Source organism: Mus caroli, chromosome 8, assembly GCF_900094665.2.
Source record: "Mus caroli chromosome 8, CAROLI_EIJ_v1.1, whole genome shotgun sequence".
Classification (NCBI taxonomy): Eukaryota; Metazoa; Chordata; class Mammalia; order Rodentia; family Muridae; genus Mus; species Mus caroli.
This window is the reverse complement of record NC_034577.1, coordinates 115,563,419-115,587,765: the sequence shown is the minus strand read 5'-3', so window position 1 is coordinate 115,587,765 and position 24,347 is coordinate 115,563,419. Positions and strand designations below refer to the sequence as shown.

Here is a 24,347-nt window from a genome sequence, read left to right as displayed (position 1 = left end):
AGAGACTGTTTTAGTGTCTGACCCAGGTTCCCAAAAGAGCAAGGTTCGGGGAAGCTAGAAGGGCAACCTGAAATTCACAGGAGCGCTGGGCGCAGCCTCGGCTGGCCGCCCACCTGGAGCGTGTCCGCAGAGTGAATTTCAGAACCGCTGGGCGGACAGCTCCTCGGAGCCGGGCGCGGCTGCGCAAGGGGCGGGCCAAAGAGCACGGAGCACGAGGACCCGCCTCCCTCCCCACGCCGGCGAGCCGCTTTGAGCTTATGGGCGGGGCTCCTCGCGACTGACTGCCCCAGCGCCACGCCCCGAGGAGGCGGGGCGACCTGCTATCCCCGCCCCCGCGAGGCCGGCGCTCTCCATTGGCCAGCGGCTGAAGGTGCTGGAGGCGGGCCCGGTCCACGGCTCGCGCCCGGGAAGGTCGGCGGCGCAACGCGGTTGCCGCGGGGAGGGTGCGCGGGGACGCGACGGGGCCGGGCGCGGCGGAGACGCAGCGGGTGGGGGCGGCGGCGGCTCTGGGCAGCGGCTGAGTCTCTTCCCGCCGCGGCCGCAGCCAGCGGCGCCCGAGCTCCAAGGCGCATCCCGGGCGCGCGGCCCGAGCGGCCAAGACGGCGGGCCGGCCGGGCGCGGGGCGGCGCGCGCTGTGCTGCGGGCTGCGCTGGTGGGGAGCCACGGGCCGCGGCGGGGGTCCCGGGCCCGGCGTGTGCGGCTGGGAGGCGCTGTGGGGTGTGGGCGCGCGGGCGGCGGCCGGGGCTATGGCCGAGGGCGGTGGGGGCGCGCGGAGGAGGGCTCCAGCGCTGCTGGAGGCAGCCCGTGCACGCTACGAGAGCCTGCACATCTCGGACGACGTGTTCGGCGAGTCGGGCCCGGACAGCGGCGGGAACCCCTTTTACAGCACCTCCGCAGCCTCACGCTCCTCCTCGGCCGCCTCCTCGGACGATGAGCGTGAGCGCCCGGCGCCTCCGGGGACCGCCCCGCCATCCTACGCCGCGGATCCCTTGGAACTCGAGGAGGACGAGACCGGTGGGGGCTGGAGTGCCGTGCTGAGGGATCGCCCGTCCCCGCGCTTCGAGGACACCGGTGGTGAGGATCGACCGGGGACACTGGGGTGCAGGGACACACAGGGCGCGGTCTGAAGGCTGGAGCACGGGCCAGACTGGTTCCAGACACACCCGACCTGCACCTGTGTGTTTCTGGAAACAGCTGGTTTGGGGAGCAGGGATTAAACAGAGAGGGTCCTAGTGCACAGGATGGTGGTCCCAGGTTTCTCGTGGGTGGAGACCAAGCTAGCACTTTGCCAGAGGCTCTCGGTCGTCTGGCAGTGTCACACCTGTGGGGTCAGTAAAGTATGGCTTTTTTGGTGGAGGGGATCCAAACGCCTGGCACGGCTGAGGCTGAGTCCTTTGCAGTACGCAGGACCTAGGTGTCAGGGGTCAGGCCGGTCGCAGCTGAAGCACATAGAGAGCCCAGAGACAGAGCACATCAGCATCTTCACTGCGCTCTGTTTTCCCGAGAAACTTCCTGTGGTGCCAGTCGATCTCTCGCTGAGCACCGGAAGGAGCCAAGGGTGATTCCACTGCGTTAGGGAGTGTTAGTCCGAGTTACTTTCAAGGTGTGTAGACCAGACTCAGATTATTCGGAGGCAGAGGCGACTGGAGTTGAGCACAGCCACCCTGCTACTCTGAGCCCTCAGCTGTTGGCTTCTGCAGAGTCTAAAATAGTGCTGCTTTGCAGCAGCTTGGTCAGCTTCTGCTTTCTGAGATGTGGAAACTGCTTTCCCATATGACCCTCAGTGCTGCTGATCAGGCTCCATGGCTTCCTGGCAGGCAGATGTTACACATATATTCTGTGAAGTGCACACAACCAGTGTGAATAGGCACCAGGGAGTGCCCCTTTGCATAGTCTCTCTCTCTCTCTCTCTCTCTCACACACACACACACACACACACACACACTTTGGGTAGTGTACATGTCACTATAGCTATTGTTCCTCAAGATTGCAGGTGCATAGGAGGCAGGCTCCAGGGCCTGGGTATGGAAACTTAGCTGCAGGGAGCTGGCAGTGGGAAAGGTTGGCCCAGCCCTGGAGGGAGTGTTCTGCAACCTTGCCAGGCTGCAGTGTGGATGGGCAAAGTTGCATCTGGATTGGAGGGTTACCATCACCATGCAAGGTTCTAAGTGGGTACATTTTAAAACCCAACCATTTGGCTGTGGTTCATGGTACTCTAAATTGTCCTCCTATATGCCACCCTTCATTTCCCAGTGTGCCTTAAAGGCCTCCTGCCCTGGACAGCTGCTTTCCATATTGGATGTTGGGACTGTACCAGCCTGGTGCCCTGGTTTGTCAGTCTTTGTGCTGTGAGCTTTTGTGATCCCGTGTTGATCTTGCAGCACTTAAGATGCCTGCTGTAGATGTCTACAGAGGAGAATTCAGCAAAGCTGAGGTCAGAGTGCAAAATAGGGATGTCGTGCTGGACTTAGTTTAGATGAAGGGTCTGGTATTGAGAAGGGTAACACACAAAAATGATTTAACCAGAACTTTCTTTCTTAGTGATATATAAGTCACGATGTTCAGAAGCAAAGCCCTCTGTCCACTGTTCACTCTGTCCACTCTCAGCCTGAAGTCCAGGATTGCCTGTCACTGGCATTAGGGTCATATCCTCCTTTCTGATAGTGCCACTGAGTTTGAGCCTGTTACTGAGAGTCACTCAGAGGTTCCTTAGGCAAAGGCATTAGCGGCTATTTGCGGGTATTTGTGGCCAGTGTTGCTTTTCTGCTTTAGGAGTGATCCTCTCTTTTAAATTTAGATCTACTTTAGAATTTCTTCTGTGGTACCCGCTACCTAAGGGAAACATGGGGAAAGGGGAGAGGGACAAAGTTGATGGCTTGTTGAGCCCAAGGAAAGTGATTTATCAGAGCTTAAAATAGATTCCGATTTCCAGGTTGGTCAGAAAAGATCCTTGAGCCCAGGAGCGTGGAGAGAGATGGATGTGTTTATTAGGAAGTCGGTTGCTGCAGTGTTCAACCAAGAGGTTCAGCCTGCTAAGCTACAGCATCTGGGGCGCTCCAACAATTGCTGCTCTACACCTCCACAAACGCTGCCTGAATCTCTCTCCCTTCTGTGTGGCCCAGTTGCTTAACAGATGTAACTGGGCGGGTAGGGTGCGGGGAGAGGAAGAGTGGTGTTTTGATCTGTTACAATGTTACATTGTTTCATAATAGAACATTTGCGATTGCTCCAGCTGCAGCAGTCTAGTGAGAACTGCATAGGGCTCCTGGTTGCTATGGGACTTACTGACTTGCCCCACTGTAAGCAACTGTATCTGTGCATGAGTGTGAGTGTGCAGATGGGCATGTGGAGCTGTTCCCTCTCGCTGCTGGTGGAGAGTTTCCTTTCTTTGGGGAGAATGCAGCTTGATTCCCTTGAAGACCTGGGGACCTTTGCTGAGTCTTTGGGCAGCAAAGAGGTGCATGATGGGACCATTACATATTGAGTTGCTCTAGAGCCGTTCTGTGGCTCCATGGAGATTTTTGTGCATATAGTAGAGAGTCATTGGTGCTGAGCTGAGAAGAGGGAGGGAGAGATTCGGTAGTTACTGGTGAGAATCCTGGCCCTTCAGACTGTTCAAGTCTTCCCCGCCCCATCCCTGTTTTCCATGGCTTCAGCTATCTGGATGGAGCATGCTTGGGAAAGCACAGCTGGCAATGGCAGGGGAGTGGCTCTAGCACCTCCCTCAAGCTCTGCTCTGAGGTGTGGGTCCCCTTGGGAAGACTTACAGACAAACACTGGCAGGTTGGTGTCCGTGCTTTAACCCTTGTGTAGATGGGAGAGTCTTCCTGGGAACTGAACTGCTTTCTGGGAGAACAGGGTCCAGACTTAACAACTGAGCCCCCTAAAATAACCCAGCAAGCTGTCAGTCTCACTTACCTTCGCACAGTGCAGATTGCCAGCAGTGTGCAAAGCTCTCCTGGGAGCAGTGTGAGATTCAGCCAGGCTGTGTCTGGGGCCTCTGACCTTCAGGCTTCTTTCTCCGAGTGCCTTCCATCACTTCTTGAGGAGGCAGAAAAGCAGGCAGTACCAGTCTCCAGTCGCCTGTTCTAGCTTTGCTGGGTTTCTGTGGTGACTGACCCCTCTTGTCTATACTAACCTCCGAGACTCCAGTAGGAACCTGACCTTGGGAAGATGAGAGGAATGTGGGGTTGAAAATTAACATTGTTGAATTTTTGTCCTTAGAGTTTACTGCCTAGATAATGATGATGATAATTGTTATTGTTATTATTATTATTATTATTATTATTATTATTATTATTATTATTGAGACAGGGTTTCTTGGTGTAACCCTGGCTGTCCTGAAACTCACTCTGTAGACCAGACTGGCCTTGAACCCAGANATCCACCTGCCTTTGCCTTCCAAGTGCTGGGATTAAAGGTGTGGGCCATCACACCTGGCTTACTGCTGGTTTATTAAGATAGTCTTTTATTTTTAGCATTTGTAACAATTATCTTATTTATTGTATTTTATTCTTTGAGGGTTTCATGCACCCGTGCAATGTATTTTGGTCATATTCATACTCTCTTTCCCCCTCCAACTCTTTCCAGCTCTGCTCCCCTCACATCTGCCTCCCAACTTTGTTCTTTTTCACTTCTTTCCTCCCCCCTCTTTTTAATAACCTACTGAGTCCAATTTCTGCTGCCCATATATGCAGAGATGTGGGACTGTCTACTGGAGCATGGTCAACCTAGCAGGTACCACATCCTAAAGAAAACTGACTCTTTCCTAGCAGATACTAGCCATCAAAGCTCCTTAGCTGAGGGGGGGGGGGCTATTGTGCCCCGTCCATGCTGGAACGTAGACGAGATCTTATGAATTCTTGAGTGTAGTGGTCCTTCATGTCCAGGAGACATTGCATCACCCCAGGTCCCCGCTAGCCTGGCTCTCACATCTTCCCACTTCCCCTCCTTCAATGTTCCCTGAGCCTTTCGGGCAGGGGTGTGATATACGTGTCCCATTTATAGCTGAGCATTCCATAGACACTCCTTAGCCAGCCGTGCATCTCTCCAGTACCATCTAGTAAAGCCTTTCCAACTCATGAGTAAGACGAGAAAAACGTTTCCTTTTTTAAAGCCAGAATTAAATGGGGTCTGTGACCGAGGAGAGCAGGAGGCCTTCCTGTGGAATCCGGGGAGCAGTACCTTCTGTCGTGGCTCTGGGCCAGGCCATGTGGCAGCAGGAGGAGCCTGGGACTTAGGGAGCTGCAACTGCAGTCTCAGGCAGTGCTGCCTAACAGCCGAGCAGCCATGTGGACTCAGTGCAGATGACTTCCTGGGAGCTCTATATCCCTAGGCTGCCCAGGGTACAGCACCTGGAGCTCCTGGTGTGGGTCACATCAGTAATTGCTCGTCTGTGCTTTGTCATACCTCATGTTCACACAGAGTCTGGTAGAGAAGTTGTCATTTCTGCACAGGAAGATGGTCTTAGCTTCCTAGCTGTGAGGGCAGGTGGAGAGACCTGACCAGACCAGGTGGAGGGCATCCACCTAGTCTTACCTGACACCTCAGGATAGGCAATTCCACCCCTTTTTGTTACTAGAACTTCTTTCAGCTCTGCCACCTTCCCTCGCTTATTTCCATGTTAATACATAAAACTGTTTTTTTTTTCACTAGGTGGGGGTGGGGTTGATGTTTTGTGGATTTTAACACAAGAGTGTACTTTTAAAAAGATTTATTTATTTATTTTATGTATATGAGTACACTGTAGCTGTACAGATGGTTGTGAGCTTTCATTTGGTTGTTGGGAATTGAATTTAGGACCTCTGCTCGCTCTGGTGGCCCTGCTCGCTCCAGCCCAAAGATTTATTTATTAATATAAATAAGTACACTGTTGCTATCTTCAGACACACCAGAAGAGGGCATCAGATCTCATTACAAGTGGTTGTAAGCCACCATATGGTTGTTGAGATTTGAACTCAGGACCTCTGGAAGAGCAGTCAGTGCTCTTACCCACCGAGCCATCTCTCCAGCCCAGGAATGTGCTTTTATAAGTAACTCTTGTCAGGGCAGAACAAGAAGATCCTAGAATTTCTACTTTCCTTAGAAGCTTAGTGCTGTTTTCAGGAGCCAGGACTTTCTGATCCAGGAACTGTGTCTGTGGGTGCCAGCAGGGCCTTGGAAGGTTCCCCGCTCCATTCTGGGGTGTCAAACTCACCTTGATTTTTAAAAACTGTCATTGTATAATAAACATGTTCATTTTAGATAATTTATTTATTTTTTAGTTCCACAATATTTCTCTATCTGGAGGAAACCATTTGTGACGCTAAATACATAAAGCCATGTATATAAGATCACATCATGGTGGATGAACTAATTTTTAATTGCAATTAATGACTCGTGGATATTTCCCATTAAATTTTCAAATTGTAAAAATTTAATGAATCCACAGTACACTGATCCCACTGGTGAGCCTCGAGCCTATGGCCTTAAGAAGTTGTTATTGTATATGTGTGTGTAGATGATGTGGGGGGAGCATACGTGCCATGATGTGCATATGGAGATCAGAGGATAGTTTTGTGGGGGCAGTTCTTGCCTTCCATACTCCACGGGCTCCAGGCATGGCACTCAGGACTTCTGGCTTGGATGGCAAGCACCGTAACCACTGAGCCATCCCGCTCACCCTGCTGCCTTTTTTATAATTTCACTATTAAGTCAATGCTGTGGTGACTGTCCTCGAAGCTTAGTTTGTGGACACATCCTTGATTTGATCCTTAAAACCAGCTTAGGAGAATCAAAGGGAAGGATTGTTGTATGTTTTAGAGGTTTTGGTACCTGTTGTAAAAGAATGTTCTAGAAGCATACCTGTTTACACCCTTGCCAACAGTGAGGGCACTGGGCCAGTCCAGGAGAGGCTTTGGTCATGTGACAGACACCTGCTTGTGGTTCCAAAGGCTCCACTGCTGGGAGGCTGGCGTGAGACAGGGCATCATGGCAGATCTGGTGGTGGAGTAAGGAATTCACCTTGATAGCAGCTGGGATGCAGGAAAAGAACAGAGATGGGGGTCCAGGGACAAGAAATGCTCCTCAGAGGCATGCCTGCAATGACCTGCCTTCAGTCAGGCTACCTTCAGACTTCATATTTCCACCTTCCTAGAGAGCCGCCAGCTTGTGATCGATCAGTGGGTGTCTTAGGGTTTTACTGCTGTTGAACAGACACCATGACCAAGGCAACTCTTATAAGGACAACATTTAATTGGGGCTGGCTTACAGGTTCAGAGGTTCAATCCATTATCATCAAGGCAGGAACATGGCAGTGTCCAGGCAGGCATGGTACAAGAGGAGCTGAGAGTTCTACATCTTCATCTGAAGGCTGCTTAGCAGACTACTGGCTTCCACACCCCTACTCCAACAAGGTCACATCTTCTAATAGTACCACTCCCTGGGCTGAGCATATGCAAACCATCACAGTGGGTGAAGGCTCTTGCCTTGGGGACCAAAGCTTTTGGGGGCATTGTCGTACTTTCATCCCATTGCAATAAGACACTGACTAAAAGCTGCTTGGGGGAGGAAAGTGTTTACTTCATCTTAAACTTCCATGTTCTATCATTGAGGAAGGGTGGGAAAGTCATGGAAGGCAGAAACCATGAAAGAAGGCTGTCAGGATGATGTCCCCCACACATGTTCACAGCCTGATCTAGGCTGCGTGTCAGCGGAAGTCCCTCCCCAGGGACTCTAGATGCTGTCAAGTTGACAGTGGAAACTAATCAGGACAGATGCTCAGCTCCAAAGTGATTAACATCACCTTTCAGGTGGGTTTGGGGGTTATGTGCCTTGCACTCAATGAAGTATTTGTAGGGAGTGTAGCAGACATGGGGTGCATATGACATTTTACATGGTGCATTCACACACCCACACAGACACAAGTCAAGGACACCTCAAGACCTAGAAGACCCTCCTGCACCCCAGAGCCAGCGTCTGTCTCCCTCTCCGAGAGACAGCACTAGAGCTTCATCTCCTAAAGTAATGTTGCTTGTATTGCACTTCTAAGACGCATTCATATTATCGCACGTCTCATATTTTTTAAAAAGAAAATTCCTCGTAATTTTAAAAGGTTTATTATTTTAAATGATGTGCAAGTATGCATCTGCATGCGGGTATGTGCATGAGTGTAGGTTCCCAAGGAAACCAGAGCCATCAGATTCCCTGAAGCTGGAGTTAGAGATGGTTGTGAACTACCTGTTACAGGTGCTGGGAACTGAACTCTGCTCTTCCGGAAGAGCAGCAAGCCCTCTTAACCATGGAGCCATCCCTCCATCCACCTGCATGTGTTTTTATGACCTATATTCCTCCATTTCTCTTGGGCAAACATAGCTGAAAGTGGATTGCTGGGCATGGTATAGATGTCTGTTGAGACTTCAGATCATTCTTGACTGAGGGAGTCTGCTTTGTGCTTTATGAGCCATTAAGCCAGTATGTCAGGCCCACTCACTTTCACTCTTGGTAACTAGATGAATTTCTGGACATTGCTGTGTGTCTCCTGGGGGTTGGTGGACAGGATGACTATGTGCGGGGGACCACTGCTGAAGTGGGGCAGTGATAAGTCTCCGTTGGCAGGGGTTTCACTGCCAGATATTAATTCGGCAAGCACATCGAGCCTCTGGGATAAAAGATAAGTATGTTCAGTCTCCTGGGAGTGGGGAGGAGCAGGTGACAAATGGAGGAGAAAGGGATTTTCAGGGGAAAGAGATTTACACAGGATTCCAGAGCATGGCACAAGAACAATTAGAAATTAGTCAGGGATGGAAACTGTCTTAACAGAGACGGCACAGTGCTGAGGAACCAGGCTTGATTCCAGCGCCTACACGGTGGTTCACAATTGTCTATAACTCCAGCTCCAGGAACCTGATACCCACTTGTGGCCTCTGTGGGCACAGCATAAGCACGATATACTTACATACACGCAAGCAAAACACACATAAAAAGTAAATTCTTTTAAAAAGAGAAAGAGAAGCCCATGGTGGCGGCAGCGGTGACAGCTGTGCATACCCTTAAAGGAAGCAGCACTGGGGAGGCAGAGCCAGAGGCAGGCGCATCTGTAAGTCCAGCCCTGGTCTAGAGTGAGTTTCAGAACAGCCAGGGCCTCTCAGAGAAACCCCGTGTTGAAAAGAAGGGGTGGACTCCGTCTTGCTGTGAGCAGCTTCCTTCAAGCAAAACTGAGCTTCCTGATATGAGTGAATCCTGAATTTCTCTTCACAAGAGTTCTTTGAGACGTCGAGTTTATGTTATTGAAATTCACATAGCCTTGAGGAGCTGAACCTTGAGGCACACAGGATCCCCCTCACTGGGGTGGGGGTGGGTGGTTCCAAAGGTTTGTGGGAGGGAGAGCTTGCAGAGGGTGGGGGGGCCTTACAGGTGACAAGGAACAGACAGTGTGGTAGGGTGGTTATAGTAGGCTGGCAGCCCCGAGGTCACTGTAGAGGGACTCTGCTTTGCTCAGTAAGCTGTAGTGTGCTGTGCTGGCCTTGGGCTTGGTGCTTTTCAGGGGCTCCTCCTCTGCTTCTCCTTAGAACAAGGATTTTGTTTCTTGTGTGGAGGTTGTCTTGTTTTGTTTTTGTTTCCTTAATTGTGGTTTGGTTTTGGAGACAAGAGCTTACGAAGCCCCTGAAGCCGACATGGAACTTGATGCGTAGTCCAAGCTGGACTTCCTGTCCTGAGCGCAGCCTGTACCACCACACCTGTGTGTGATATCATTCCAAAAAAAAAGGTTTTGGCTTTTGGGGTGTTTTGAATTTGTTACTTCCAGATAGTAGGCACTCAATTCATAGCACACCGTCCAGCAATTAGCAGAGGGGTGCTGGGTTGTAACTGCATTTGGGAACAGCAGCCAAAACCTTCAATCGTTGTGTGAATACATACAGTCTTCATCCTTCTTGTGTCTGTACCTCAGGGGTGGGGTTGTCGGCTCCTACAGTGAGGTCTTGGGTTTCCCCTTACTGTTTTCCTTTGTAGCTGCACTGCGTCCCAGGCCCTGCAGCAATGTGTGACTTGCTAGGCTATTCCATCTTGTCCCCAGGGCCCCACTTGCTCTAGTTTATGGATTTGACTTTAGTCGGTCTACTGAGGGCAATGTGGATCTAAGGTTGTCCTGATTTGGGCAATCCCAGTGACTCATGTATTTGAGAGACTCTCCTTACATTTTACTGTCTTTTGAATATTCCTTTTGTGTGCATACATGTTCATGCGTGTTCCAGTCCATGCACCTGTTTGTGTGAGTGCACCTGGAGCCAGATGTCAACCTTAGGTATATTTCTTAGTGTCTCACTGCTGGCTATGTTGTTGTTTGGGGTTTTTGTTTTGTTTTATGAGAGGATCTCTTCTATTCACCTGGACTTCACTGGTTCAGCTCCCCTGGCTGGCCAGTGAACCTCTGGGATCCTCCCCCGCAACCCCTCACACCCCGCCACCGCCGCCCCATCTCTGCTCCATCAGTGCTGGGATTACAAGCACGTACCACCGCACTTAGCCTTTTTTAAATGTGGATTTGGGGGCTTGAACTCGGGTCCACAAGCTTGTATAGCAAAGCACTTTACTACCACGTAGCCCCCTTTGGCAAATCTAATCCTGTCTTTTTCGCTCTTGTTTCCTTGTTTGTCTTGTGACTGAATTATAAGAGCTCTTTATATATCTAGGTTACTTGTTTTCCCAGTAGATAAATGGCTTTCAAATGTATCCTTAAAATCAGAAAGCCTCGCCTTTAATCCCAGCACTCGGAAGGCAGAGACAGGTGGATTTCTGAGTTCAAGGCCAGCCTGGTTTACAGAGTGAGTTCCAGGGTAGCCAGGGCTACACAGAGAAACCCTGACTCAGAAAAAAAAAAAAAATCAGAAAGCCTGTGGGTCCTGCTGATGCCTCCCCTGCCTGCTTTGTCTTTGTGCCTTTGATGTCCTAGCTAGGAAGCAGTGACAAGATCAGGGTGACTACACAGCATCCCCATGTTCTCTTTCAAAAGCTCTCTTACCTTTTCGGTTGCGCTGATAAATACCCTGATGAGAGCAACGTAATGGGTGTTATTTGGGCCGCAGTTCAAGGGTACATTCAGTCCACCATGGGAGGGGAGTCTTGGCGTTAGCTGGTCCCGCTGCCTCTACAGGAGGCAGAGAGGGGTGAGCAACAGTGCTCAGCATGACTTTCCCATGTTGTGTAGTTCAGGTAGAGCGGGTCTTCTGACTGCAATGTATTTATTCAGGAAAATCTTCCACAGGTTGTGTCCTCTGTGGGGTGGTTCCAGGACCTAGGCTGACAGGCAGTGCCAGGCAGTACAGAGCTGTGTCCTCTCAGGCTGACAGTGTCAGGCAGCACAGAGCTGTGTCCTATTAGGCTGACAGGCAGTGCCAGGCAGCACAGAGCTGTGTCCTCTCAGGCTGACAGTGTCACACAGCACAAAGCTGTCCTGTCAAGCTGACAGTGTCAGGCAGCACAGAGCTGTCCTGTCAGGCTGACAGTGTCAGGCAGCACAGAGCTGTCCTCTCAGGCTGACAGTGTCACACAGCATGGAACTGTGTCCTCTCAGGCTGACAGGCAGTGTCAGGCCACACAGAGCTGTGTCCTCTTAGCTCCTATCTGTATTCACTCCTTCCTGAGTTATGCTCCAAATGATGTAAGGACCCTGCTTTGCTCTTTTGCATGTGGATATTCACTTTCTCAGCTCTGTTTTTAGAAAGACCATCCTTTCTCTATTGAACCGTCTTGGCACCCTTATCAAATATCATTTGGTGGCTGTTTAGAGGCATTTTCTCTCTCTCTCTCTCTCTCTCTCTCTCTCTCTCTCTCTCGCCATCTGCCCCCTTTCTCTGCAGAGACTGAACCCAGGTCTGGTGCAGGCTCAGCGTGAGCCCCATATCGATCCAGCCCCGATTTTCCATCTTAATTCTATTTATATCTCTTTTTGTTCTCTTACTCTATGAAAAAAATGCCAATTTCCTCACAATAATTTGAAAATAGTACACTGACTCCCAAAACAAGCCATTTTCAGGCTGGGAGGCTGCAACTCATTGCTGAAGTGCCTGTCTACCATGGAAGGCTCCAGCTTTCATCTCCAGCACTGAGATTTTAAGAAAGAGCAAGGTCTCCTGCATCAGAAACCTTCAGCATTCTATCATACAGTTCCAGGGTTTATGGCTTGTAGCCCTTCATGTCACACATTCATGGATATGATCATAGATGTGTGTGCATGTGCATTTTCACACACAGAGGGAGAGGGAGAGGGAGAGGGAGAATATCAAACACATGTTTTGCCAAATGGCTAAATGTTTGCTTAAGTCACGACTGAAGCTGACTATAGAATGAACTTCTAAGATAAAAAGAACGCCTTTTGAAGTTTAGTTTAAAAGCATTTACATAAAGATCTGTGAGTTGAGTGTTGAAAGGATCAACTGCATAGCTTGGGAGTAATAATTTTTCACCCCATCAGAGCCTGGATCTCACCTGCAGCTGCTCTATTGGGAGGGAGCTCATGAAAAGAGAGAGAGATGTTCACTTTCCGCAGGGTTCAGGGAGGTCCCCTCATCTGGGGTGTGCATCCCTTCCTCTGCTGGCTGCTCGCACCGGTTTGACTTTTGTCTGTCTTTTTGTACAGACGTGAGGCTTTGCTTGGCAGGCTGATGCCATTCCATTCACCAAAGCCGGGAGTGGTGAACCTTGATCACTGCCTCCGGGTGTTCTTTGGGCATTTTTAGGAGGAGTTTCAGGGGTCTCCCACTTACGCTTTTTTAACTCGTGTTTCTGCAGGTAATCGCTGTTCCTAGGATCTCCTGGAAAAGCCATGAATGTAGCAGTGCACCAGTGTGCTTTTCTTTCAGGCTAACAAAATCGTTGGTTTTGCATTTTCCTGCAGAGATAAGTGCTGTGCTGCCCAGAATGTCTACCCTCCCATGGCTGATTGCTTGGTTCCCAGGGCTCCCTGGGGGTAACAAATGCAGGAACTCCTTAATCTAGCAGGCTGTTGATCACAGAGGCCTGTGTGCTGTCTCAGCCAAGTGTCTGCTGAGCAAGGACAGAGAGTGCACACTCGCTTAGGGGTGCCGTTCAGTGCCACGCTTTCCAGGAAGCACCCAAGAGCTAAGAGTCACAGTCAGAGCAAATCCTGATGAGGACCAGCGTGGCAGCCTGGCCCTGGTGCTCACGGCAGCTCTCATGTGGGGTGGCACTTTAGACTCTAGAATGAAAATTACAAGGACTTATTCCCACCCCCTTCTTTGACCAGTTCTCAGTGCCTGGTGTAGGCTGGCCTTGAACTCACGGCGCTTCTACTGCCTCAATTTCCACTGGTATCATAGATGTGAATTATAGGGAAATGACGTCATTTGGCTTTCCTATAGGACTTGCATAAGTTCCATGAGTGAAGATGGTTTTTCTATAGAACTTTATATATATATATATATATATATATATATATATATATATATATATACTTTGTGTATTCTTTTCCAGCCTAGACTAAGTGTTTGCCATGAGTTGGTATAATAAAGAGTGTTGGACTCTTTACCTGTTTCTGAGTTTTCAGCTTCTCATTTTTCTGCTTTTAACCCCTACTCAGTAGATAAGTCCCAAGTAGGATGTTTCTTTGAAATAGTTACATTCTCAAATGAAATTAAATGGCTATAAAACTACATTAAAATTTTAAGGGCTATTTAGTTCAGTATTATGTGTTTTAATGCATAAAACAGTTCTACAAAGATTATTATACAGTCTAAGCTATTTTTCTGTCTTGTATCATATTAGCTCTGACATTTAAAAATGTGTGTGTGTGTATGTGTGTGTGAATGTGTAAGAGTGAGTGTGAGTATTTGTGTGGGTGTGAGTGTATATGTGTGTATGTGTGAGTGTATGTGAGTGTATATGTGTGTGAGTATTGTGTGTATATATGTGTATATGTTTGTGTGAGCATGTATGTGTGAGTGTGTATGTGTGAGTATGTATGTGCATATGCATGAGTTTATGTGTAAGTGTGTTTGTAAGTTTGTGAGTGTATATGTGTGAGTGTGTATATGCATGAGTTTATGTGTAAGTGTGTTTGTAAGTTTGTGAGTGTATATGTGTGAGTGTGTATATGCATGAGTTTGTAAGTATGTTTGTGAGTTTGTGAGTATATATGTGTATGTATGTGTATGTGTGAGTGTTTTTGTGTGAGTGTATATGAGAATGTATGTGTGTATGTATGTTTGTATCAGTGTATGTGTGAGTGGATAAGTGTGTGTATGTGTGAGTGTGTATGTCTGAGTATGTATGTGTGTATGCGTGAGTTTGTGTGTGTGTTTGTGAGTTTATGAATGTGTATGTGTGAGTGACTGTTTTGTATGTGAGTCTGTATGTATGTTTGTATGAGTGTATGTATGAGTGTGTGTGTGTGTGTGTGTGTGTATAGGTCAGAGAACAACCTGTGGGAGCCAGTTCTCTCCTTCTACAATGTAGGTTCCAGGGATCAAACACAGGATGCCAAGCTTGGTGGCAAGCACCTTTTCCATCTTGCCAGCTCCAGGTATATGCATTATTACAGACTTTCAGCATGTCCAGAGTTCAAGAATGTCTTCAGTTTGAGTTATGTCTCCTTTGCTTAACTGTATGAGAAAGTGAATAGTCAGATAGTAATATGCATCCGAGTTGGTTGTCTGGTGTGTACTAGGTAGGTTTCCTGGTGAGGCTTGGAGGCTACGCCATTAAGTGACATTGATCACCCCTTCCACGGGCTCCTGCTCAAGCTAAGGCCTGGCTCCTTGCTAGTCAATTTCCTCCTGGCACATCATGGATTCTCAGGCATGGCTTCTGCTCTTGAGACCTCCCCAGCTGTTACCCCTAGCTGTGGGCCTGGGGTATACGCACAACTCCAAAAGTGCATTTCCCACCTTGAGAGCTGTGGGTTTGCAGAGGGAAGTCCCCAGTTCCCTAGTGTGCAGTCCTTGCCACTGCCCTGTCTGTACCCATTTTCTTTCAGTTGTGAGTTCTCTCTGCCTGAGAGATAGACCTCAGTTTCCTTTCATCTTAGGTCTAGAAGTGTCCCCTGCGCCTTTTCTTGTCACCACTGCAGAACTTGTGCCTTGGCTATGCCTTCCATCGCTGTATGTCCGCACGAAGCCTGAGGTGTCTGGCCTTATCTTTCATGCTGCTCTCTCCCCGCTGCCTTGCCCTTATTCCTCTCCCGAGTCAGTCGTGCAGTAGCTACCGCGACTGCCTTCGCTGGAAAGTTTGCTTAATGATGAGGTGCGGAGTTGCCATGGTGTCTCTGTCATGACCCCCACCACCACCACCACCACCACCATGTATTGCAGTGGAAATCCTTTGGGTGCTGTGATTATTTTAATTAAAACTGAAGCCAAACCTGTACCTTCCAGCTGCTCTTTGTTCCTGGATGTGCGGCTTATTTCTCCTGAGCAGGCTTCCTGCTTCTGTTCCTGAGACTCTCCAAAGGGAGAGCTGGTATTTCCTACAGGCTCCTGGGATCTAGGTCTGGTTAAGGAACTGGCACCCTACTCCCATGAGACTTTGCTCCTGGCAGCAGCTTTGGGGTTAAGGTCCTGTTGTTGCTTGCTCAGGCAGGTATGAAGCTGTGCCAACTCTGGTACCAGTCTAGAGTCCTGGCAACTCTAAAAGGCTATGTGCTAATGTAGCTAGAGTGTGGTAGAAAGGTGGGTGCTGTTAAGTGACTGTATAGACAACTTATGTGTTTCTTTAAAAAAAAAAAAAAAAAGATTGGGTGTGTCTGCACACGCATGTGTGTGTGTAAATGTGCTCGTGCCGTGGCATGGGTGTGGAAGTCAGAGGATGACTTGTAGGAGCTGTGTTCTAGCGATGAGACTGACTAGGTCATCAGTTTAGGTAGAAAGCACCTTTACCTGCTGAGCCATCTCAACAGCCCCTACCTTGGGTGTCTCTCAGGGTATCAAGGGAATCACTGGGGTTTTGATACTGACGGATTATAACCATGACCTAATGCTTTACACCTGACAGGTGTTTTGAATCTCTGACTGCTTCTCTCAGCGGTAAGGCAGAGAATGTCACAGCCACACTTTCCAGCGAACCATGCGGGCATTACAGGGCAGCATCGCTGAGCCTGGCACTTGGGCACCCAGGAAGCTCTTTCTTCCGCTCTTCTGTACCTGTGTGGTGTGCGAGGAAGCACAGGAGGTTCTGACCACATTATATCTCAAGTACTGATCCTGACTCTTGGGACACATGTGTGAAAGGAACGGAGGCCATGCGTGGGCGAGGCCTCTGCTCCACAATGGGATCATGGCCAGTGGGAAGCGTGATGGGCTGACGGCATGCTAGGGACAAAGTGTTAGAAAGGAAGCATTGGGCAGGATCCAGGGTCTCGGGAGTGGCAGCAGAAAAGGATCACTGTAGAGATAAACTGGCAGGCCTCCCTGAGAAGACCACATTCAGGGGAGCTAAGGGAGTCGGCTAGGTGCCCATGAAGGAAGTGGGGTCATAGAAGAGGGGGGTCAGGAGGTTAAGGAAGGGGAGGTCTGAAGGGATCTCGCAGGACATGGCTTAGGCTAGAAGATGTGGAGTCTCTGGTATCCTGTAGCAAAGGATATGAGGCTGAACATGGGGTTTAAAAAAATGTCCTGAATGGAGGTGATATCTCAGAGTGTATGTGTATGACTGGACACTGTGCGGCAAGAGACGGTGAGGGTAGGGTTTTGAACCCCAGTACCTTGAAGGGCTGAGCTGCTGACCCTGAGAGTTGAGCCATGGAGGATGTCCAGCAGAGATAGATAAATGATACCATCCCAGCAAGATTTGGACTTAGCAGAGGGTAAGGATGTCACCGCCAGCATCTTCTGGACACTGTCAGTCACCTGGCCCTTTATTTTGGGAAGCCAATGTTGCTGTTGACAGCATTGGTTGTGGCTGTCTGAGGACCAGACCCAAAGCATGGCGTGTTCAGCCCACGATGGTTGAGTGCATGGATGTAGGTGGGTGAGTGGGGTGCCATGTGTCCCTTTATGGGGTGAGTAGGTGTGGCCCCGTGAGGGGTACTTTTCTTATGGTAGTGACAAATACTAATGAAAAGCAGCTTAAGGAAAGAGGGGCTTGTTTTAGCTTACAGTTTGAAGGCACAGTCCACCATGGCAGGAAATGCTTGTAGCAGGAGCATAAAGCGTCTGGTCCCATGGCATCCACAGTCAGGAGGCAGAGAGAGAGATGAATACTGTGGTGTTCAGCTAGCTTTCTCTTAATTTGGTTCAGGAGCCCAGCCCACGGAAGTCTGCTGCCCACATTTATAATATCCATTAACCCAGTCCAGACACACACACACACACACACCCGCCGACAGATAAGCCCAGAAGGTAAGTAAGGTTGCATATCACCAAACCTGACAACCTGAGTTCTGTCCCAGAACCCACATGGTGTGGATACAAAACAAACAAATAGATGTAAAATGGTTTTTTTTTCCTTTCTTTCTTTCTTTTTTTTTTAACAAGCAGGGGGTTGTCTTTCGGGTGATTTAGAACTTATCAGTGTAACAACAGTGTTAACCATCACAGGCTTCGTGAGAACACTGGATGAAGCTGGGTCTGGTTGAGAAGCCCTTTCGAGTCTACAGAGTACTAGGTGATTCACCCCCAGTACATCTGCAGTCTGCATAAACAACCTCTTAGTGTAAGTGTCCCAGATACTCCTCGGGGGCATACTTACACAGGAAAACATACCCTGTTTATCAGATATTTCAATTGAACTGGGCGCTCCGCACGTCGATGTGCTAAATCTGGTCCCTCTTCCCGGCAGGTTCTTGTTCACTACACAGGCCACCCTAGTAACCTGTCAGGTTGCTAAGTAACAGGCCTTGACTTTGAAAGAGCCATTTGATTTTTTTGTTGGTTCCCCCTCCCCGGGCTCCTGGGTCAGCCTTTTCCCCTTTGGCTGAGCTGCACATCAGAGTGTGGGAGTGCTCCATGTGTTCTGAACACCTTTCGCTTCTGTTTCTTCTGCACAGACGAGCTATTTGCAGGCCACAGGGAGGGAACGCAGCTGGAAGCTGATGCACAGATGTGCAGCGTCCTCAGTTTCTAGAAACCAGGGGTGGGGTCAGTGCTGGAGCACAGAGACCTTGGGTAGGTTCTGCCAGGGGAGATGGCTCTGCCCAAGAGCTCTTTATAATTCCATCCTCAGCATTTGGTCTGCTGATGGTCACCTCTTATCCATTTAGGGCTGAACTTCATTCCCGACCCCTTAAAATCCATGCTTTGAAATCTCAATTCCCACTGCCTCAGAATGGAACGTTATTTGGAGACAAGGTCACAAGCGATAAAGGTTAAGTGGGGTTGCTAAGGTAGGCCCTAGTCCAATCTGATTTATGCCTTTGAAAGAAGGGATGGGAGCCTGCAGCCACAGTGGGAAGATGGCTTTGACCTTGTACTTCCAGGCTCCAGGAAGGAAGATTTTTTTTTTTTATGTGCAGGTTACCTCATTTACGGGACTTCTTACAGCAACTATCGTTCAATGAGAGGAGGTGAGAGAGATCACGTGAGGTTTGCAGGTGGTTGACTGACATTTGGGGTCAGACCCTAGCCATAACTCTGCTGGGACCACAGTGCCGGGAACAAGAGGCGCCAGTATAGACTTGTGGGTGATCTGGTGCTGCTGGCCTGCAGCTCCTCCCCTGAACAGATATTACAAGCCTGGGGGAGTGGGGGTGGCAGGTGGTGCCCAGAATGATTGGCCTGCAGTTGCATATACATAGCCTTGGGTATGGAACCTCCCCTGATGGCAGAGGTTGGGTCACCCTGTTCAGAAGCCATCAATAATCTGTCAGTTTCTAGCATGGCCAAGGAAGAAAGCACAGGCTGAAGTCACAGCTCCCGCCAATTTTGTATATGTATCGTGCATGGGCTCCGTGAGGCGGTTGGGAAAATACCCTAGAGCGATCCTTATGGCAAGCGATCCTTATGGCAATGACATCTTTGGGTAATTAAAGTTTCACTTTTATGTCCTTGTTCTTAGGAACCGACTTGAGAAAAATTCTTACATCCCTGGTGTTGTTTGGATTAGCATGGCATTTAAAGATGTGTCTCTCTTCATTTAAAAAAAAAAAAAGTCACTTCAGATTCAGAAACGGGACTTAAGAGTCAGGGTTAGTTGGAGAGGGCTGCGTGGAAGCTGGGTTCTGGATTTCCAGGTCCCTGGTCATCCCGGTCAGCAGAATGTTGCTGTGGGGTTTTGCTTTATATCGCCTTTATAGGGACTTGGGCTAAGAGATTTGGCCGGTGAGCTTAGAGTGATGGTTGATGGACAGGCAGACTTGCCAATGAGGTTGGAGTGCTGGTTGATGGACAGGCAGGCTTGCCAATGAGGTTGGAGTGCTGGTTGATGGACAGGCGGGTTTGCCAATGAGGTTGGAGTGCTGGTTGATGGACAGGCAGGCTTGCCAATGAGGTTGGAATGCTGGTTGATGGGACAGGCAGGCTTTCCAGGTAAGTATTTCGCCCAAGTCTTTAGCTAGGGTCACTGGAAGTCACTATAGTGGCCAACTGAAGGCTCCAGGTGAGTGTGCAGATGTGAGTGCTCACACAGTGCAAACACTTGTATGTTGGGTGTGCCCATGCAGGGGTAGGCTCATTCTGGTATGTGCTTATATAGACATGTACTTGTGCATGCCGTGTGGGTGCAGTCACATGTGTTCCCTGCACCTGTGTTCCTAGATAGGCTGGTATGGATCATGGTAGAGTGTGATTCCTGGATCCTGGGACCACAACCAACTGGCCTCTAGACTTTAAGGAGGCTCACTGGTATGTGAAGTTGCAGGGAACCACTGGGTTTACAGAAAGACGTTAGAACATTAGGGACCACTTGGCTCGTGCCACTCTTTAACCTGATCCGACTGACACCTTCAGGGTAGGCTCTCTCCTTCCTTGGGTGTTTTCTGCAGGGAGACCGGGCTCTGAGAGGGCAGTGACTGGCTTTAATTCTCAGGTCAGTCTGAGAGTGTAGGGTTAAAGCTAGAGTTCATTCCTGTGGGCGCTTAATGGGAGACTAGGCATGGCTTGGTCTTGGTCAGTGTGAGGCATGCCTTCCATGCCTGCGTGTGGAGTGGCCCTAACCAAGGCTTGGTCAAAATGAAGGCAGGAAAATTGAAAGGTAGAAAGCTTGTTTTGTGAGGGACGTTTGTTGAGAAGCTGTGGGCGGAGCGTGGGAGAGAAAATCTGGTTTTCTACAAGGTTCTCAGCCCACTCCGAGTTGACGCGCAGAGAGTAGGAGGGGGTGGAGGCAGCAGAAAGACCATGAATCTTAGGCGCCTGTGGGATCTTTTCTTCCTTGTGGGCTGCTACTGAAGCCCCTGTGACAGATGAGGGCTTGGATTGTTGCCTTGGAACAAAATTCTGCTCTAGGAGGGACAGACCCCCTCCTATCCCAGAACAACTTCTGGCCCTTGGAGATCTGTGGTGGCAGGTCTCAGGTGGGTTTCCCATTGTGTGTCCCTCTTCCTCACCTCCTATTGTCCCCTCCTGTCCCCAGGTTTGTAGTAAAATCTACCCCCCCCCCAGTTTCTCCATCCAGCTGCCCGTGTCCTGCTGTGCTGGATGCTTGCGGGGGGTGGGGGAGCACGAGGGCGCGGGCCACCATCACTCCATCCTTGGCCCTCCTTTGTGCCAGCCAATTCTGTTCCCTGTCACCCTATCTGGTATCCTTGACCCTCAGGCTTTCTGGCATGCCCCTGCATCAACTTCCAAGCCTCAGCAGGAGGCCAGGGCCAGGAGGGACAGGAGCTGATAAAAGCCACAGCACCAAGGGACCATGTGGCCTTCACCTGGATATGTGAGCCAGAGCGAGATGGGGCCACGGGGCCAAGGTTTGGGAGGAAGGAAATATCAACCGTTTCCTGGCAAGGACGTGTTTCCATGGAGCGCGGGATGAAGCCGTATGAGCAGATGCAAGGGTGGGTCAGAGGCACGGTTCCAAGATACCCTCCCAACTCCTGAGAGCAGAGACACACGAAAGCTTTGTAATCAGGCTTTGGTGGGGGAAGGAGCTGCCTATAACTCAGTGGCATACAAAGCTTTTGTGATTGAGCGATTGATGGTGGCTGTCTTCAAACTCACATCCAGGCTCTGCCTCTCAGCCTTTGCTCCTACCCAGTGGGGTACAGTCAGGGGAGTGAGCTCAGAGACAGGCTGCAGGCCTCATGGAGGCTTCTCAGCCACACACAGGTCCCCTCATGACGTGATGCCAGTTCCTAGGTGTGGGTGGAACCAGGGCCAGCTGGGGATCAGTATCTTACAGCTCACAGAGGCCTGACAGTGGGGAAACAGAAATCTAAAGAAGTTAGGTTTCCGTGTGCGTATCTGGTAGGGAAGCTTTGCGACCCAGAAAGCCTGGAGCCAGCCTTCACCCGTGGGAAGTTCATCACATCTCCTGTCCCTGTCCGACCTCATCTATGTGCGAGTGACTGTACGCTCGGTGGGATTCACGTCTGGCTCCTTGTACGGAAGGCAGGCGGTTGGGTCCACTCAGCTTGCTGTCAGGGCAGAGCACGGAGGGAAGGGACGCGGTGAGGAGCACCTGTGGGAAATGTCTCCGGGTATCGTTATTGGGAAATGGCGTGGGTGGGGCTCATCCCTGAAAACAGTGCATTCTCTTAAGTGTAACACTAAATACCACGGCTGTGGAACTCATGGGTGGCCAGGTACTGCTCTGCGTGCCCCCGGGGTCCTGGAAACCGTCTATCAAATCTAAAGCAGGTGTCAAAAAAGTGTCCGGCATAATACTTCTCACTGACACCAGGATTGGTTAAGGTGTCCTACTGTGTGCAATGCATCCTGGGACAGTCCCTGCCTCCTCAGGTTCCATCAGATCCTTGTGGGTGAGGATGAAGCAAATTCATGTTTTCTCTGGGACAAAATGAGGGGGAAATGGGAAAATTGCTAGATTGTCGTTCCATGAGTAATCTCTGACTCCTTCCCCAGTGCCTCGGTGGCTACACAAGAGTGAGTCAGGGCCCACCCTGCACCTGCACTTTGAGCTGCTGCAGCTTCTAGGAGCTGACTGTCGGCCACCCCACCCACCTGCATGACACTCAGGCACACGGTCTTTGGTTATGTCCTATGCCTTCCTGATAACCTCAGCCTAGGCACTGCGCCTACCCAGGACGGAACAAGATGCGCTAGCCGGCAGAAGCCCAGAGAGTGGGCCCTTTAGGGTGCTGCAGGCAAGTAAGCACTTTCCAGTCATGGGATGGTTGGGTTAATTCACTTATTTAGACACAATCCCATGTAACCCAGGCCGTCCTCAAACTTGGTGAATAGCCAAGGATAACCTTGAACTTGTGATCCTGCTGTTTCCACCTCCCACCGTGCCTGTTTTGTGCAGTGCTACATCCTCAGCCCAAGTCTCTGATTCTGAGCTATGGGTACAAGCCAGGCAGGGAGGGGTAGGAGGAGTCTAGGGACAACACTCAGGTGACCTTGACATCACACCTGTGGTCCAGGTTAGAGGTCCAGCCATGGACCTGGGTCTGTGCTCATGTTTCTCTCTTTTCCCCTTTCCCTCTCTCCCCCCTCCTTCCTTTTCTCTCTCCTATTTCGCCTCCCCTCCTTCCCCCTTCCTCTCTCCTCTCCTCTTTTCCTTTCTCTGTCTCTCAAATGCACATATGTATGTGACTCTTGCCTGAATGGGTGTATGTGCATCACATATGTGTTTATTATGTGCTTGATATGCACAGAGGTCAGAAGGTGTCGGTTCCCCTGTGCCTGAGTTGTGAGCCACCACATGAATGTTGAGAATTTAACCCAGGTTCTGCGTAAGAGCAACAAGTGTTCTTAACCACTGAACCAACTTTCTAGACCCTGCCCTCGTTTTCTCTGAGGCCTGCTGAGGGACAGCTGGGAGCAGTGTTTCAAATGTGCCTGTGCTGATTTCGTTTGCTGTGGTCAGAAGAGATGTGCTCTAGATGAGTTGAGAACAGTTGAGAGCTGGAGCTTTTGCTGGGTGATGTCAGGGTCTGTGAGGAAGCTGAGGTCAGTGACAGTGGATCAGTATATACATATAGGTGACAGTGGATCAGTATATGCATGCAGGTAACAGTGTATCAGTATATGCATGCAGGTGACAGTGGATCAGTATATGCATACAGGTGACAGTGGATCAGTATATGCCTCCAGGTGACAGTGGATCAGTATATGCCTGCACGTGACAGTGGATCAGTATATGCATGCAGGTGACAGTGGATCACTATATGCATGCAGGTGACAATGGATTAGTAGATATATGCAGGTGGCAGTGGATCAGTATATGCCTCCAGGTGACAGTGGATCAGTATATACATACAGGTGACAGTGGATCAGTATATGCCTGCAGGTGACAGTGGATCACTATATGCATGCAGGTGACAATGGATCAGTATATACATGCAGGTGATAGTGGATCAGTATATGTGTGCAGGTGTGTGGCGGGCTGTACCATGTCTTAACTTTTTTTGCTCTGACAGGCAGAGGGAGTGTGAACTGAGTCCCCAGTGGTAACACATAGAGGTCACTTGGATGTGGTGGATGCAGGGAAGGGCGTCTCCTTGTTCTTCCCTGCTCTCTGCCTAATGCTATCCTGTGGTCAAGTGGCCTCTAGGGTGTCTTGATACATTCCGGGGGCATTGATTATACTACATCTATCCTAGCTTGGTCATTAGCTGCTGACCGCTGAGCTGGGGCTATCCCAGCTGACTGTCAGATGCTGACCCAGGCAGATCTCATCTTCTAACCCTATACCTCCCTGCCGTGTGATTTGGAAAAGCCACTTTTTCTCTGGACTTCAGTTTCTCTTTATTCATTGTTTATATACATGCTTATTTGTGTGTGTGTGTGTGTGTGTGTGTGTGTGTAGGGATGTACATATGGAAGTCAGCAGACAACCTTGGGTGTTATTTCTCAGGAGCCATCCATCTTGTCCTTTGAGACAGTTTGTCACACTGGCCTGGAATCCACCTGTTGGGTTAGGCTGGCTGGTCTCTGAGCCCTGAGGATCTGCCTGTCTCCACCTCTCTGTCACTAGGACTATAACCATGAACTGCCACCGTGACCTTTTTTAAGCCTGTGCTCTGGGGGTTTAGCTCAGGCCCCAATGGTCTATACAGCAAGCACTTTACTGAGGGAGATTTTCTATAGCCCACTCTCCTCTTTTCTTAGAGGACAGGATAAGGGCGCTTCTTACCTGTTGTGGGTGCTCCTTACCTGTTGTGGGTGCTCCTTGCCTGTTGTGGGTGCTCCTTGCCTGTTGTGGGTGCTCCTTGCCTGTTGTGGGTGCTCCTTGCCTGTTGTAGGTGCTCCTTACCTGTTGTAGGTGCTCCTTACCTGTTGTGGGTGCTCCTTACCTGTTGT

At 49.8% G+C, this 24,347-nt stretch overlaps 1 protein-coding gene across 1 annotated transcript in view; it reads left to right on the top strand.

Annotated features, from left to right (window-relative positions):
* The first annotated feature begins 745 nt into the window (after positions 1-745).
* The window catches only part of Pgbd5 (piggyBac transposable element derived 5), a 64,345-nt gene continuing 40,743 nt past the window's right edge, over positions 746-24,347 (top strand). Inside the window, exon 1 of the mRNA XM_021170726.2 lies at positions 746-1,074. Within this exon, the coding sequence (XP_021026385.1) occupies positions 747-1,074 (328 nt within the window). The 5' untranslated portion in view covers position 746. The remainder of the gene's footprint in view (positions 1,075-24,347) is intronic.